Source organism: Callorhinus ursinus, unplaced genomic scaffold (assembly GCF_003265705.2).
Source record: "Callorhinus ursinus isolate GAN/ISIS: 27379988/994484 unplaced genomic scaffold, GSC_fseal_2.0 scaffold9, whole genome shotgun sequence".
NCBI lineage: Eukaryota > Metazoa > Chordata > Mammalia > Carnivora > Otariidae > Callorhinus > Callorhinus ursinus.
The window spans coordinates 56,512,396-56,528,952 of NW_027397071.1; the positions used below are offsets into that span (position 1 = coordinate 56,512,396).

A 16,557-nucleotide genomic window follows, 5' to 3' on the forward strand; every position below is an offset into this window, starting at 1 on the left:
GTCTCCCCCAGTGCCTGCCTTTGATTGGTCGTCGGAAGTTCCCCTTGTCCAGTTGCCTTTTCCCCCTCCTTTCCCAAGTTCCCACAGGAACCTGGGAAGTAGGTTGTGCCCAGAGGTTAGAACGGAAACTGCAGCAAGATCATTCTGAGGGACAATGCTCAGTTGACGTCATTTCAACTTCTTTGCTTCTGCCAGAGGTGGTTTTTTTTTTTTTTTTCTTCCATTTTTCTTCAGGTTACTCTTCTACTCCACCCAGCCCAGTGTCTGTCAGCCTCTGTGTGAAAGCGCTCCGGCATTGTCTGGTTGGTTTATGTGTTTCCTTATATTCGAACGCAAAAATCCGTAGTTGGGAGTGGTGACTTAGAAACGTGTTCTTTGGTAAAGGTGCTTTCTGTTGAAGCAGAAACATCCCCTGTGACTATCACGAGAACCTCTCCTGTCGATCCTGCATTTTATTTCTAAGAAGGTCCTAAGCAGCACGTAGTGTAGGGATGGTGCTGCCCTGATCTCCAGGGAAACATACAAATGCAGTGCATGAGTTGTCATGGATTGCAGAAAAGAAACCTTTACTCCCCTGGTTACTACGCTTTCGTTTGTTTCAATCATGAAGAAGATAAAAGGGAACGCACGTTTATGAAGTGTCTAGAATGTGCCAGGCAGTGGGCTCTAAGGCATTCCTCAGCTCTTCTCATTTTTCTAATTTTTTTTTTTTTTTAATATGGGGACTAAGGCTCCAGGTTTAAGTAACTGACTTGAGGTCATATCCAGGTTGAATGCTCTTTGTGCACCATGCCACCGACGGTCCAGATGGTTCCATTTAGTGGAAATGGAGTGGGGGCGGACGTGGTGTTCTAATGCACTTAGTTTCTGTTCCTTTTCTCTCCTCTCTCCAGCTGTACCTGCAGGCCCGCTTCACTTGGCGAGGGGCCCGCCTGCTCCGGCCCCTCCTGCAGTTCACCCTGATCATGATGGCCTTCTACACGGGACTGTCGCGTGTGTCCGACCACAAGCACCATCCCAGTGATGTGCTGGCAGGATTTGCTCAAGGAGCCCTGGTGGCCTGCTGCATAGTGAGTAGCATCTTGTTCTCAGTCCACAAGCAAAGCCCCGGACACCCTGGATGGCTTGCTTGTTCCATGTTTCCAGCTCAGCAACCAAAGCTAGCGAGCTCTCGATCCTTTCCTCTGCCCGGTGTATCAGAGGTCACCCCACCCCAGGGCCCCTTCAGTAAAAGGACAGTACTTTCTGTTTCCGTCCAGCCTGTGAGTTTTCCTTCAGAATCTGAAAGTCCTCTTCTCTCTAATCACGGCTCATAAAACATTGCAGCTGGAAGAGTTCTTAGATGTCCACCTTGCTCACTTTACTGATGAGGACATGTAGGGTTTGAGAGGGGAAGTAGCTTGCCCCAGGTCACATGTCAAGTGACTAGCGGAGTCTGGGTCCCTGACTCATCTGGTGCTCACATGCTGCTTTGGTGGACACTTAAATTCTCTAGAACTCGGCTTCTTGGGAAACTTCTACCCTAACCACTGTGACCCTTAGGGTGACTTGGTCAGACTCTAAACCTGGTGTTGGCTAGAAAAGAGGGGCTTAGGTCAAGGCTAAGCCATCCCCTGGCTAGCCCGAAGGGCCTTGTCCATCAGGAGAAGGGCCCAGAGAATGGCTCTGGGATGGGCCAGGTTCTCATTTGCCCCAGGCAACCGGGTTACCCTTTTCTCACACTTCATCCCTGACTCTCAGTGAGTGCGGCATAAGGCATCTCACCTCCCTGAGCCTCCATCCCCTCAAGAATCTCTGTTCTACTTGCCTGTGAAAAGTTCCGAGGGGCTTATTCAGCAACCGTGAGGAGCACCTGCTCTGATCCTGTGCCTCCCTGGGCCCCACTCAGGGGAGCTCACGCCAGGCCCGTGGGAATCCCAGAGCACAGTAATGGCTGGATGTTTAGGCACCGCACACACGGGCTGTGTTGTTTGTTTAATCCTTGTCCCACTGACTATAGGACTCCTGAACAATCCAGAGATCTAGACGCACCCTCGGCCTTTCCTCCCTTCTAAGCCTAACTGCGGCCCCATGTCTCCCAACGATAGCCTCTCGCACTCCTTCTAATGGCATTTGTCACCCTGTGCTGACGTAGCAGATGTGTGTCTCCCTTGAGACTGTAAAGTTCCCCCGGGGACAGGGACCATAGGTGACGTACGTGTTGCTCTCCCTGTCTCACCAGCGCCTCTCAGGCAGTCTAGCTCAGAGTAAGTAAATGTGTGTTTTAATCAACAAAAAGCGAGAATCAATGGGTGGCTGTCTTCCTTGAGAACACTGCAAGAGACATTCTTTTGAAGGCGGAGGGATGAGTAAGGCAGGGCCCTTGCTCCCGAGGACATCCCAGTCTGGTTGCTCGCATGGCCGGCCAGCACAGCACTTGGAACACAGAGCATGGCCGGGGCTGGGTGCGGGCTGCGGAGGCAAGGGAGGGGGCCGGGGGCCAGGGCCGTCCGAGCGGGCGCCACGGAGAAGGTCGCGTCTGGAGCTTCTTGCCAAGGGACTGCCTGTTTCGATGGCTTTATTCATTTCTTTCTTTCTTTCTTCTTCTTCTTCTTTTTGTTCCAGTCAAGGCCAGGGGGGAGCGAAATTGTGGGAGCAAACCGTTCATGGGGGCAGCTGTCACTGGTGACAGCAGGAGTCCGGTGTTTGCAGGGAGAGGTCACCCTTTGCGGACTGGGCCCTTCTGAGCTGTGCTCTCGGCAGGCCGTCGGCCCCCTGGCCCGCTGCTGTGTTCCCCTCTCTGTGCTATGCTGCCTTCGTTAGTCTCCTGCACCCCCAACTTGAAGAGGTGCAGGGAGTCCTTCGTAACCGTCCTCTTGCATATCCCAGAGCACTCTCCGTGTGCAGTGAGACAGTGTCCGGGAGGACCCGGTTTGTTTTCAAGGAGGGAAGCGAGGGGTCTGACTTCCATCCTGTTTGGCTCTGGCTGACTGTAGCTCAGGATAGGAATTTGGTCCTAGCGTTTGTAAAGCCCCGACTCGGTGCTGGCACCATTTTAGATCGTTTACCTACTGGATCCTTTTAGACACACGGAGCCATTTTACAGACGAGGTAACTGAGACTCTAGAGAGATGAGCCAAGGCATCCAAGGTCAGAACTGGTCAACGGCTGTCCTCACATGACCCCTGACTCCAGAGCTTTGCCCTGTGCACTGGGCAAGGAAGGGTAGTCGCTGGAGCTGAGGGCCAGCCAGGGTTAACCTGAGGCAGAACAGCATAGACAACTGCCTAAAGAGCATCATTTAAGGGTGTCACAGGGCCCTTCCCTACCCTTTGGGCTGATCTGGTCATTGCTTTTGAGTTTTTTGGGTTTTTGTTTGTTTGTTTTAAGTTAAGATTTTATATATTTATTTGACACACAGAGAGAGAGAGAGAGAGAGAGAGCACAAGCGGGGGGAGCGGTAGAGGGTGAGGGAGAAGCAGATTCCCTGCTGAGCAGGGAGCCCAGTGTGGGGCTGATGTGTGCCAGGACCCTGGGATCATGACCTGAGCCGAAGTCAGACACTTAACTGACTGAACCACCCAGGAACCCCCATTGCTTCAAGTTTAAAAGCCTGTTTGACAATATAAAGATGGTTTGGAAAGGGTTGACAAATACCTTTCCCTGTTTTTGGCCTACTTAGCTGTGGACACATGAGGGCAGGGGTTTGGTCTTATTTACTATTTTTCTCCAAATGCCTAACAGCTGGCCTAGTACTCAGGAGCTTGTGGTCCTGACAGGCTTGGCATCACAACACGGAGCGATCCCCTTCACAGACACCATCAGAGAGGCCAGGGCAAGACGCGGTGGCTAGTCAGCCCAAGAGCTCAAGAGTGCTCAGCATGGAGGAGAGAAGGCAGTGGGTGATTGCCCATCACAAGAGCTGTCATCCTGGCTTTGAGTGTGAGGAAGACATGCAAAGCTCAACCCCGGCCCGAGCTGGAAATGGGTCTGGGCAACCCAGAGGCCATGAGAGCACCCTGTGTTCGCCGGGGGAGGGGCCAGGTGGTGGGCCGTGGCCCCACAGGTGGCACAGTGCCTCAGTGCTCTCCTGGAGCTGTGCAGTGGTGGCGTTCGTGGCCTAGGCCAGAGCCCGTGGCCTCTCCTCTATTTGTGTCTTGTGGCAGAAACTTCCCCTCAAGAACCAGGGCTGGCTGTCCCAGCGAATCCCAGGAAAAGCCAAGCACTCCTCTCTGAATGTGGCTGTATGGAGTGGATCTTGAAACACAGAGCACAGGAGCATCTCCTGGGGTTGGTGAGGAGCAGCTGGAAGAGGTAGCACAGGGTGGTACAGGGCCACTGCCCGGGTGCCAAGAACCCCAGAATCCATTTCCCCCTCTGCCTGATCATCTGAGCGGGCTTCCCTGGACTCCCCATCACCTTAACAGAGAAGTAACATTTGCAAACATGTATTGAGAGCTCCGTGTGCTGGCCATGATGATAAGTGCTTTTCACAGATCATCCTCAGTCCCCTGAAAGTCCCATTCTACCCTGTACCCGTGATCATCCTCTCTAAAGAGACGAGGAAGGGACGCGAAGGATGTCATACCACAGAGAGGGTGGAGAAGACAGGGTTGTCCGCAGGTGGTCGACAGAGCCAGTGCTGTGAGACCCCAGGGCCTGGTCTCCTCCTCTCTACACGCCTCACCTCCAAGCACACCAGACTTCTCAACATTTCCCACACCCTGACTCCTGTTTTAGATGGCGGTCTCCCTTTGATGGAGCATGGCTTCGGTTTCACCCCATCGCTGGTGGAACCTTCTGTGTTTCCCATGTTGTTCCTGCAACAAATTACCTCCAGCCTAGTGGCTTAAAACAACACAGATTTACTTTCTTGCAGTTCTTGAGTTTGGAATTACAAAATAGGTCTCACCGGGCTAAGATTAAGGTGTTGGCAGGCTGTGTTCCTTCTGGAGGCTCGAGGGAGAATTTGTTTCCTTGACTTTTCCAGCTTCTGGAGGCTACCTGCATTCTTTAGCCAATGGCGCCTTCCTCCCTCTTCAGATCTTTCCTTCATTTTCTCTGGCCTCTGCTTCCATCACCACATCTTCTGAGGTTCCAACTCTCTGCCTCCCTCTTAGGGCTCTGGTGACTCATTGGGTCTGTCCAGTGAATCCAGGAGAATCTGCCCATCTTGAGGTCTTTAACTTCATCGCATCTGCAAGTCTGTTTGGCCATGGAAGGTGACATAGTGGCAGGTCCTGGGGATTAGGACACAGACATCTTCGGGGGCCATTGTTCACCTGCCACACCTCCCCCTCCCTCTTCCCTGAAGACAGAATTGTCTGGCTTTCTCCTCCTGCTCCCATGGCCCTTTGCATGGTCTTCCTGCTGTGGCCTTCAGCCTGGTTTTATTGTGGTTGACGGCCCAGATGTCCATGTCCCCAGCTAGACGGCCAGTGTCTTAATAGCAGAACCCATGGCTTCACCTTCTGCTGATTCCTTCTCAGGCTTAGTGCAGTGGCCGGCACGATAGGCGCTTGCTGAGCCTTGGTTGAAGAATGAGTGATGAATGAGCTTGTGACCTCAGGCCAGACACTTCCCCTCTGAGCCTAGTTTCCTTATCCGGCGAATGGGTGTTGCAGGCCCCGTAGCTCTGTGACCTTCTCCCACAGAAGTTCAAAGGTGTGGCTGACTTTGTAGCAACTAAGCTCGACCTCCCTTCTCAGATGGAACCATCTCCCTGCAGTGCCCATGAAGGGGACCTCTACACGGGGATCGGGACTTGTCTCTAAGTCCCCGGTGGGTGCAGTGCATCACCCTAGAATGTTGGCTGAGTCACTGCAGAGCCTCAGGCAACAGGCCATGACAGCTTAGCACTTTCACCCATGTCTGTGGAGAGTAAGTCCTGTCCCAGCAAGCAGATATGTCTAGACAAAAACCACGTGCCAAGCAGGAACCCATTCAGTTTCCTCCCCGCAACTGCTCACTCGCTGAACCCTTTCCAGAGAGGAAAGATGATGGCACTCATCACAAACAGAAAGCCTCTGTGGTGGCAATCAGGGACTGAACAGAAACGTGGGCACGTAGGGTTGGATAGGCCTGTGCACTGATGTACTTCTTCATACATGTGAACGGAGGTAGGGAGACCCAGTGGCACATGGATAGACCCAGTAGCACCCAGACTCATAGATGGCCATCCTCTCTCTCTCTCTCTCTCTCTCTCTCTCTCTCTCTCTCTCACCAGCACTGAGAACCACTGAGAACCCCCCCCCACACACACACACACGGAGTCAGCCCTACCAATACAGGAGCTCTACAGCTGAGCTTACCAGACCCACGCCTGGAGTAACCCAGGGACTTAGACAAGGCAACAAACATCAGTTCATTTCCTGTCTGGTGACAACTTGCCTATCTGGTCACCTCCTCCCTGACCCTCTGGCAGATGGCAAATTACGGGGCAGGGCAGGGCCAGGCCGCCATTGCCATTGGGTCGGCAGAGGAAGCAGCTGCGCCCGAATGTCATAAACACACAGCAGAGGCTTTCCTGGTTTTCCTCTTCCCTGGGGGTGTAGCCCCGCTAACAGTTGCTCTTCTGTGTGCTGCTGTCTTCCTCCAGGATGTAGGCAAGGGCGAGGGTGTTCTTTGTCTCTGCCCCAGTGAGGTGACCTTGGGAGAAGAGACAAGCAGAATAGGAGTGTGAAGAAGAGCTCCGTGGTGACACCCCTAGAGAGGAAATGGGTGCAGAGAGGATGTGATACGCTCGAGGACACACAGGGCAGAGTTGGGACCAGATCCCGGCCCTCTTAATTCTCTCTCACAGGACTACGACCGTGAACTCCAAACATGCTTGGTCTATGCCAGGAATCTGTGAGATCTCCCTCTCTAATGGAAGATTCCCATCTGTGTGCACTGGATTTATCCCACTGCTGCCTGGGCACAGGGAAATGGATGAAATGACCTTGTAGGTCTCTTCTGGCCCAGCAAGAGTCTAGCTCTTTGCCCAGTAGGCCCTGGGGCTGAGACCTTGCCTTCTCAGGTGGGTAGGGGTGCCAGGACCGTGGATATGCCTGAGAAAAGGAAGCTAAGGAGGAGACAAGCTTTGGCCCCAACAGATGATGACTGTATCCTCCACCCTCTGCAGTGTCCTTCTCAAATCTCCTTTCTCATTGCACCGCTGAGATGAACGGGTTGAGTGATGAGGCGGAGGCTCCAAAAGGGGAGTCTCACTAGCCATCTGCTAATTAGGCATATTGTGCATGTCACTTCCTCTCGGCCACTGTGTGACGTGTGGAGGGTCATACCTCCCACGATCTTTGGATTGAGGATTCAATGAATAAAAGATGCTCGTGCAACACAGGTGTAATGTGTGTCATGGGGAAGTACTCTATTTTGTCTTAAAGATTTGGAGCTAAGAAGAGTTGGTCCTTAAAGAGCTTTCATGCAGGAGCTTCCCCAGACTTGACCATGATCCATGATAAGAACATTTTCCATCATAACCCAATAGAGGCACCCACACGTAACTGAAACATTTCACCAGATAAGACTTACCCTTACTGTGTGTGATGCATTCTAATATTTTTTTATTCAACCTTTAAAGATGCTGGTAGTGACCACCCAGTCAATGGATTTTGTAACTTACGAACTAATGACTTGTGACGTGCAGGTTAAAGAACACTGATCTGGTGAGGACAGCAGGCACACACAAGAGGGGATAGTCAGTTCTTCGTGGGGGTGTTGGAAGGCTAGAGAGAATTTGTCGAGGAGACGGAACCTTGACGAGGGGACATTTTCTATGAGCTACAAAGGAGAAGGAAAGGCATTTCACACAGAAGGAATGTTGCAGGGACACAGGGTTGGATGAGAACAGCAAGAATCCGGTGTGTCTTCTGATCCTAGAAAACCTCAAAAGGTAGGACTTCTGGAAGGGAGGGCCCCTGCCTCTTCCCAGCCTCTGTCACGTGTCTCTGTGTGGTGTTCCTGAACCCCGGCTCCTGCTGGATCGAGCGTCCAACTAGCAGAGCTGTCCACCCGGTGCACCCCCTTCCCGGAAACCCTCCCTCATCATAACCTAGAGGTGCCTTCCTGGAAGGCCCCTGGGCAGCCACAGATCCCTCTCCTCCTCCAGAACGGCACCCACCGTCTCTACTCTCCTGCTCCGAGCCCTCCTTATTTTTGTGGGACTAACTTCCTCCACATCCCTCAGTAGCAAGGATGGCCGTGAACCATGGTAACTGAGGCAGCATATGAATGACCCTTTATGGGTAGAAAGTGTTTTCACATAAATTCTTCCATGGAAGCCTGACAATAATCATGCGACGGTGAATTTTTAAATAATGTTTGCACACAAGTACAAGGCAGATCCATCAGCTGAAGTCACAGACCTCTTTGCTTTGGATAAATTCAAGCCCCGACAAGAGTGTGGCTTGGCCTGGGTGACACAGCAGGAGCAGTTTGGGGACCAGATCCTGCTGTCTGACTCCGAGCGTGACACTCTTTCCACCCTGTCAAGTTCCCCCGCAGATAGACCAGGAAATCATTCAACAGAGACGCTGGCAAGTTCCCAGTACCAAAAGCCACTGGAGGCCCTTTTTGAGGTCAAAAAGTGATGATTGCAACTGGGTCACTCTCATTTAGTCAAAAGACAGGGCTGCCAAGGATGGCTTTTCTTTAGACAGCACTTACACTTAGGGCGTGAGGTTGAGCCAGGTCCCAAGGCTTTCTCCTGCAAAGAAAACGATTCCTTTAATCTATGAGTTTGTTTATTATGATAGAGCAGGATGCCAAAAGGAAATCCAGGTGCCAAGGCATGGGGATGTCTGCAAAAGCAGCAGCACAGGGGCGCCTGGCTGGCTCAGTCGGTGGAGCATGTGACTCTTAAATCTCGGGGTTGTAGGTTCAAGCCCCATGTTGGGTAGAGATTACTTAAAAATAAAATCCTAAAAAAAAAAAACCAAACCAGCACATGGTCTCTATCCTCACGTGGGGTGGATTCGAATTTATTGAGGGCTACAGTTGCTGGGCTCTGAGTAATTCATGGGCTTGAGTAGGTCATAGTCTAAAATGGAAATACCGTGTAGCATTATGCCTGAAAGCCTATGCCTAGGGCTAAGACGGAAGGTCATCGAAAGTTGTGTGGGTAGCAAAGAGAAAATACGGGCAGCTTGAGGAAGGTATCACGAAATCCAGGGTACAGATAAAGGAGCTGCTCTCAAAGCAATGACAAGATGTGTAAGACGTTTAGCCATTAAATAGCAGATGTAGGATTTGAGCCCATCTGTTCATGTGCACGTAGTGGCCACTGATGGTTCTCCTCACTTGAGTCTGAGGGCTATTGAAGGCAGACTCCAGGCCACACTTCTAGTAGGTCTCGGGTGGGTCCAGGCCGCTGCTCTATCAAGAGGCCCCCAGCTGATTCTGAAATAGATGATCTGAGGGTGACACTCTGAGAAATACCAGAATGGACAACTTGCCATTTTCTTCTGGTTGTAGGATTCCAACATTCTTCGCCTTTTATATTTATCCACCCTGTGCTGGCATCTAAGCTCGGAGTGGGGGGGGGGGGTGCTTATAAAAATCTCAATGTATGAGGATGCGATTCCTCTTTTCAAGGCGTTCACTTACGCATTCTCAGAAGTTGACGCACTCAAGGACTCCAGAAACATGTAAAGAACAATTTTGTCATCATAATCTACCCTTAACAACATGACCCTCAGAATTCGCTGAGTTGGCCATTCCCAGCAACAGGAGTGGAAACCTGGCGACAGACCAGAATGCTTGTTCCTGGCTGGCTTGGTTCTTGGTGAGCTCCAGCCAGGCAGCACCCCAGCAGCGCTGGACTGTGTGGGCTCCAGGGGGCTGGTGTCTCGAGCCAGAGAGTGCCGGCGACAGGATATCAGAGGCATCTTCCTTTTTGATTGTGCTGACTCATTCCCCGAAATAGCCTCAGAAATTACAGGACTTCAAGATCAGATTCTATCTGTCTTGTGGAAAACTCCCACCTGCATATGGTCTTCCTGTCTGGCTTGACTTCTACCTGTTGGCTTATAATTCTGAATCATTCTTCTTTCCTCTTCTCTGTACTTTTCCTTTTTTCTAGCTCCTTCCCTTGTTTCTTGCCTTCCCCCACAAGGGGCGGGAGAAGAGAAGGGACTTTGTATAGGTAGGCACTGAACGCACAAGCCAGTGACAGTGGATCCCATTTCTTAACCTCTCACTGGGCCCCAGGCACGTTGTCAGGCTTGTGCCTTTTGTTACAGCACATCCTTAGAGGAATGCTCGGAGGTGGGTACTGTGTCCCTCATTTAGGTATTTTACTAAAAATGGTAAAGCTTGGATTTGAAGACCAGTCTGTCTTGCTCTAGTGGGCAAAGCTGGTTGCCAGTACACAATGGTCCAGTAAGGTTAGTCACCATTTGCAAGGAGACTGTCTGTATGTTTCTAACCTCATAACCGTGAATGGGATTTCTCGCCTAGAATTGCCTTGTTTGCGTGTAGTCTTGCTCTCGGTCGAACGACTCCGCTGTCCTGAGGGCTTGGGTCCTCGATTCTGCTAGGGGGACCCCAAATATTAGAAGGCAGAGGAAAGCAGAGCTAGAATTTTCTTCCCTGGGTGTGGTTACCCAAGAGTTTTGGTGGGAACAAGTGCACAGATTTCTAGAGTTAAATGCAGAACTGGAAAGGAAAGCATCGCCTCCCCTGCACACATAACCACCTACACACATACACAGCACCTCTGTCAACCGCAGTCCGTTCTCAGTGGTTCAGAAATCTGTGTTGTCTTCCCTTGTGCTAGAGCCAGGCCATGGACTCACCCTCCCCTAGATGCTGCAGGTCCTACCTGGCGCCCTTGCCTTCAGGTTTCCCGCTCTCTTTTAGACTCCCTCTGCCTCTTAGATACGGTCTTCTCAACAGGCTGCTTCCCTGCGACAGCCTTGACAGGGGTTCCTGAGGCCCATGAGGGTAAGGTCCGAATTCCTTAACGTGTCCTGGGAGGCTTCTCAAGATCTGGCTCTCTCCTCTCCAGCCTTACGGACTGCTTGGCCAAAGCCAGACTGAGCTTCCTTCCTGCAGCTCCTGAACGTGCTGTCCTCCCTCACTCCTGTGCCCCTCTGCCTAGAACAATATTCCTGGCATTCAGCACCTGGCTAACTCCCACTTACCTTTATTGAGCTCATCTAATAGACCTCCTTTGGGGGAAGCCTTCTAAAGCCCCCTCCCGTCCCCTTCAGTCTGGGTTAGATGCCACGTTCTCTGGGCTGCTTGAACACCCTGACTTCCCTCTATCATGATCTTTAACACTGCATTGTAGCTGTCTGTCTGTTTGCCTGGATCTCTTCCTCATTGCCCTGTGAGCTTTTGGAGGACAAAGGACTCTTACGTATACTTATCTTTATAATCTCAGGGCTTGGCACAGAGCAGGTGTTCATTGTGAAAAAGCAGTTTATAAAATGCGAAGAATCGGAGAAATGGAATTGAAGGCAAATGCTTTGGGCAGTGCAAACAAGAACTGTTCTTGTTGCATAGGGTATAGATGTCTGGCTTGCCAACACTGTTGTTTATTATCTACAGTGCCCTTTCCTACACAGAAATCTGTGGACGCGGGGCTGCAGGCTGGGAGCAGTCCCCTAGACATCAGATAGCTACCTCATTTGTATAGTAGACCCTTCCCCGCCTGGGCCTCTGGGTTTTCTTTTTGGGTGGAGATCACCTTCTGCAGGAAATGGAGCTGCCCTCCGAGCAAAGTTTTCACTTTTGCTAGTCCTTTTTGTGTTCTGCTGTTCAAGTGTTAGAAAGACTGAGCCCTGTTTTGAGTCCTGATAGGATCGGGTTTCATGATCCCAAAAAAGTGTTTGTGTGAGCTCAAGCTCATGCTGAAAGGGGGATTCTGCTGGACCTCACTCAACTTTTCATCCCGCTGCCCAGTCGCGCACATGCAGGGTATGAGCACAGGGCTCCCCTCAAGTCCGGGGGATTTGCCTGTGCCGATAAGATCGAAGGCTAGAGTGCTTGCTTCCAGTAGAGAGGAGTTTAGAAATTCAACAACAAACACCTACTGAGCCCCTCGTGTGGGCAAGGCTCAATGCTAAGTGTTGTGGGTGATGTAGGATCATTAGGGCCCGGATTCCATCCCCAAGAGGCCTCCCATCTAGGAAGAAAAGCTGACAAGCAAGGTTTGGGACACATGAGGAGCGTGGCTTATTCAAGGCCCATTAGGTCATTCCTTTGGGGCCCAGAGCATTACAGAAAGGAACGTTTTTTATTGAAGTATGTTCCAGACGCAGGTTTAGGTCTCCTCAAGTACATTATTGCCTTGAACCTCGATATTATCCCTATCTTGCAGCTGGGAAACGGAAACCCTAATATGCAATAGATATGAGCTCAGAAAATTAAACTGGGAAATAAGCCAATAGATTAAGGTGGTGTCAGAATCTTGAAGGGAAGATGTTTGTTAGGGGCTGGGGGCCTGTCCCCTGCTATATTTGTCTTCGGCAGGTGGGATGAAGCTGGGAGAAAGATCTCTGAGAAACGAGAGCAGTAAGAGCCCTTATTTGGTGCGGCCAGATGCTGGGCAGGAATAAGTGCAGCTGAGAGCCAGCCATGGAGGGCTTGATCAACGCCTTCCTCCGATATAAAGTTAAGGGGGAAGGGGAGGGTGGTTTCCAGGTAGAGGTGGGGACACTGGCTCTGCACCTGTCAGACAAGACTTGAAAAGTTTAATTGTCTCCACGTTTAACTTCAGTCATGTTCATTAATATTTCCTTATCCCGGGAGCACTTGAAAGCCTCTTCTGCAGTGTGTATAAAGGATTCCCGGCCGGGGGCCTGGCACCTCCCAGCAGGGTTGGGTACCAATCTTTTCTTGCCTTGGCTCTCAGTTCTTTCACTGTTTATACCTCCTTGGAAAAGCAAGGGACAGAAGGCTTAATTTTTTTTCCTTTGTAAAATGGCATATTCAGTAGAGCTTGGACTGCAAATGTTTGAGTAGATGATCTATGGCACGGGAACAAAATGTAAAAGGTGTCATGGTTTTGTAGTGGCTGGTAGGTCTCTGTTTCCCATTTGTCTTCTATTCACTTCAGCTCCTGAGTAACCAGCATTGCCAGTTTCTTGCTGTGATTTTTGTGGTCCTTTTGTTGATTGCTGTATTTCTACAGAAAAGACGTTTTGGAAATTGGTTCAACAGGTGATCCAAGTCCCTACTACAGCCGGGCCTTGGCTTCTCCAAGCCTTGGTGTTGGCAAAGTCTTATTAAATTAAGAACTTCACTTGCTAGCCTATGCTGTGTCCAGAATGAAGTCAAAGTACCGTCATTATTAGTGAGTGTGTGACCCACTGCGGGACAAGGACTTTTCAATCCAGAAAGCTGCTAGACATAAGGAAATTTGGAATTGTGTTCTAGTCTCCATTCTGCCATGTGTTTCCTATTAAAAGAGATGACTGATAGCTGCCTCTTATTATGGTTTACTCAATACAAACTCCTGTTGCTGAGTGGCTCAAATGGATGTCTGCATGTTTACTTTGCCATCTAATACAAAGCACAAATTTTTCTTACTCTGCCAACTCATCAAGTTCTTGAATCTGTCATCGTCAGCTAATTGAGACAGGAACTATATGTGCGAGCCATCCCCGTAGCCTTGTAGGTTGGGTGTTCAGTAAATGTTCCTCAGTGATTCAAAGATTGGGTGAGGTCTAATGCTCACCAGGAGGAAGGACTTTGGGAAGGAGTGATAGGAGTTTTCATTGACCTCTCCTCCGGGTTAGTTGCTGACTCCCTCAACTACAAAACCCCGGCTTCTTCACCCCCATCAAATTGTTCAGCTCCCTGGGTTTCAGGAAAACGTGGTCACAACTGCTTCCTTCTCCAGTCCTGCTGATAGGAATTCATGTCCGCCGATCTCTTGTGGTCACACCCTAGATTTCTTTATGAGGAAAGGGAAAGTATCGTGGATTAATGAGTGTGCCTAATTACAACTTGCTTCCTTGTTTAGGAACTTATTTTTCATCGCTATTCTTTTGCCTTGAGAAATAAAGGAAGTAGGGTTTCGGATATGGAGCACTGGACTGAGAGTCCAGAGAAATGAGTTCTACTCCTATCACGGCTGTGCAACCTGGGGCATGTCACCGTCCTTCCCTGGGCTCAAGTTTCCCTATCTGTATAACACAAGTTGGAATATATATATGTGTGTGTGTGTGTGTGTGTGTGTGTGTGTGTGTGTGTGTGTGTGTGTGTATACACACACATGATTTTTATGTGATCCTTCCCTAGTCAAAGATCTATGCTTTGGGGTTCCCTTTTCCCAAAGTCCATGCTCCTATGACCTTCCCTTTGCCTATCCCCAGACCCCAGATGTCGGCTGTTGATTTGGATGTCTGATTTTGTGCTTCTAGGTTTTCTTTGTGTCCGACCTCTTCAAGACCAAGACGACACTGTCCCTGCCTCCCCCGGCTCTCCGGAAGGAAATTCTTTCACCTGTGGACATTATTGACAGGAACAATCACCACAACATGGTGTAGGTGCCGCCCACCTCCTGAGCTGTTTTATAAAATGACTGCTGACAGCAAGTTCTTGCTGCTCTCCAATCTCATCAGACAGTAGAATGTAGGGAAAAGTTTTTGCCCGACCAATTTTAAAAAGGAAAAAAAAAAGTCTTACTTTGTGGCCTTCCAAAATAGGTAGCGTTCACCTATATGGAAACAGCAGCAAACTAACACCAAGTGCCGAAATCCTGGATGTGCAATTGGTTTTAAGTGTTCATGTTCTAGTGAACACGGGCTTGTTCTGGAACAAACACTAAAATGATTTGCGTAGAGTCTGCCAGTCAGCTTTGTGACCCGAGGAATCCCAGGCCTGTGGGAGAAGCTCAAATTCACTCTGTAGCACGCAATGCCAGAAATAGCACTGAATCAAGAAAATAGCCATTGGGGGGCTCCTCTCGTTTCTCTCTGTCCACACCACTCTATTCTGTACTGTGACTTCCATTCAGGAAGTTAAATACAAGGAAAGAGCAAGTTTTCTAAGCCAGGTGATCTGATCCTGAGTCCAAGCTCCCCGTCCTGAGGACTCAGCCCTCACGCCCCCGGCCCACAGGCCAGCAACCACAGCCCCTCACTTTAGTGATTAGGAGACTCTTTGTGGATGAGTGAATTTCACAAATAGCACAATTTCAGAAGAGATCGAGGGTGCTGGCCCTCATTGGTCTTCTCTGGCCGCATCATGCTGTGATGGGGGGACGTCGGCTGTGGGATGCCGCTGTTGTGTTCACCAGTCACCCAGCACCCGCACACTCTCGGTAACACTTAGTTAGCTTCGCTCACTGCTTCTCCCTTGAAGCCCTTGCTGTGTGCCCACCAGGGTTTCCTGGGAGGGTCCCGACAGAGCAAAGGCGTGCTCTGCCACCAGCTGATGGAAAGCAGCCTTACGCACAAGAGACGTGGGAGCGAAGGGGCAAGAATGAAAAACCCACCAACTTTTTGGCTACTCGACGTCAGAATGAGCCAGAGTAGCAGACGGTCTCATGCCTGACAGGCTACCCTTCCAGATCTTGGAGCTGACAAGGGTCTCTGTGGGGGCTGCTCTTGCTAAGCTGTGTAAAGCACTATTGTCTTGGGGTTGATCTCTAGGGCAGTTCTTGGTAGGTTCTGCTGGGCAGAACACATGGGTTCAATCTCCGTAGAGTTTTTCTCATCCTCTCTCCATAAGTGTCCTTCTAAGCAAGGCCCCACTCTAGGCAGTAGACAAGGATCCTTTCTACTGAACCTTTGAGGAAAGGAGGAAGGAAGAAAGGCTTTCCGATGGCGGATGCAGACCTTTCAAAGGGCTAAATGTAACCACATGGATCAACCACATGCACATCCTCACTACAGAAGTCGTCCTTTCATTTCAACTCCTAGCAAGCTATGATTTTTATATATAAATATTATATAAATAATGTATAAAACATTAAAAGTTAACTATGTAAGATATTATTTCTGAAACAATTGTAGCTATATCCACTATGATTATAAACTGTGTCTCGACCTGTGTTATTTACATTAGCTGCTTAAAAAAGCATTGAGTTAATTTTTTTTAATATCAACTAAAATATCGTAGTTCCGTGGTAGACCTTGTTTTACAATGAAAGAAATAACTGCAACTAGAGAAAACTGTATAAAAACATTAAAGTGTCAGTATTTTTGTAAGGTTCCCATTTTTTGTAAAGAGAATAATATTCAAAGACTTTTGTAGAATACAAAGTGAAAACTTGTATCTGCGAAACTATCCTTGTATTAAATGTGCTTTTTAAATAAAAGCTCATAACACAACTAATGAAGGAGTTGGAATCCTAGAATGTTCCTAGGGATGTGCTGTGTCAGGTGTGTGGTGGGAGGAAGGAGGACTGCGGGCAATCTGAGGTCTCTGAATGGGCCCTCCTCACCTCAGGGCACCACCGATCCTTCCAGTGGGAAAAATGGTGGCCATGGATAGCCATGGCTGTCTGGGCGGCTCTTTCATCTCTGAAAGCCTGTTTGCCCAGCGAGGCTCTGGCTCTGCTCTGTCTCAGGCAGTTCTAAAGAGCTTTTGTATTCTAAAGGGGTTTTGTCGAGGAGGGAGGAGCTG

At 49.8% G+C, this 16,557-nt stretch overlaps 1 protein-coding gene across 1 annotated transcript in view; it reads left to right on the forward strand.

Annotated features, from left to right (window-relative positions):
• Positions 1-16,266, forward strand: part of PLPP3 (phospholipid phosphatase 3) — an 83,241-nt gene extending 66,975 nt beyond the window's left edge. The window contains exons 5-6 of the mRNA XM_025871722.2: positions 894-1,070; positions 14,349-16,266. Coding sequence (XP_025727507.1) covers positions 894-1,070; positions 14,349-14,474 — 303 coding nt within the window. The 3' untranslated portion in view covers positions 14,475-16,266. The remainder of the gene's footprint in view (positions 1-893; positions 1,071-14,348) is intronic.
• Positions 16,267-16,557: the final 291 nt, after the last annotated feature.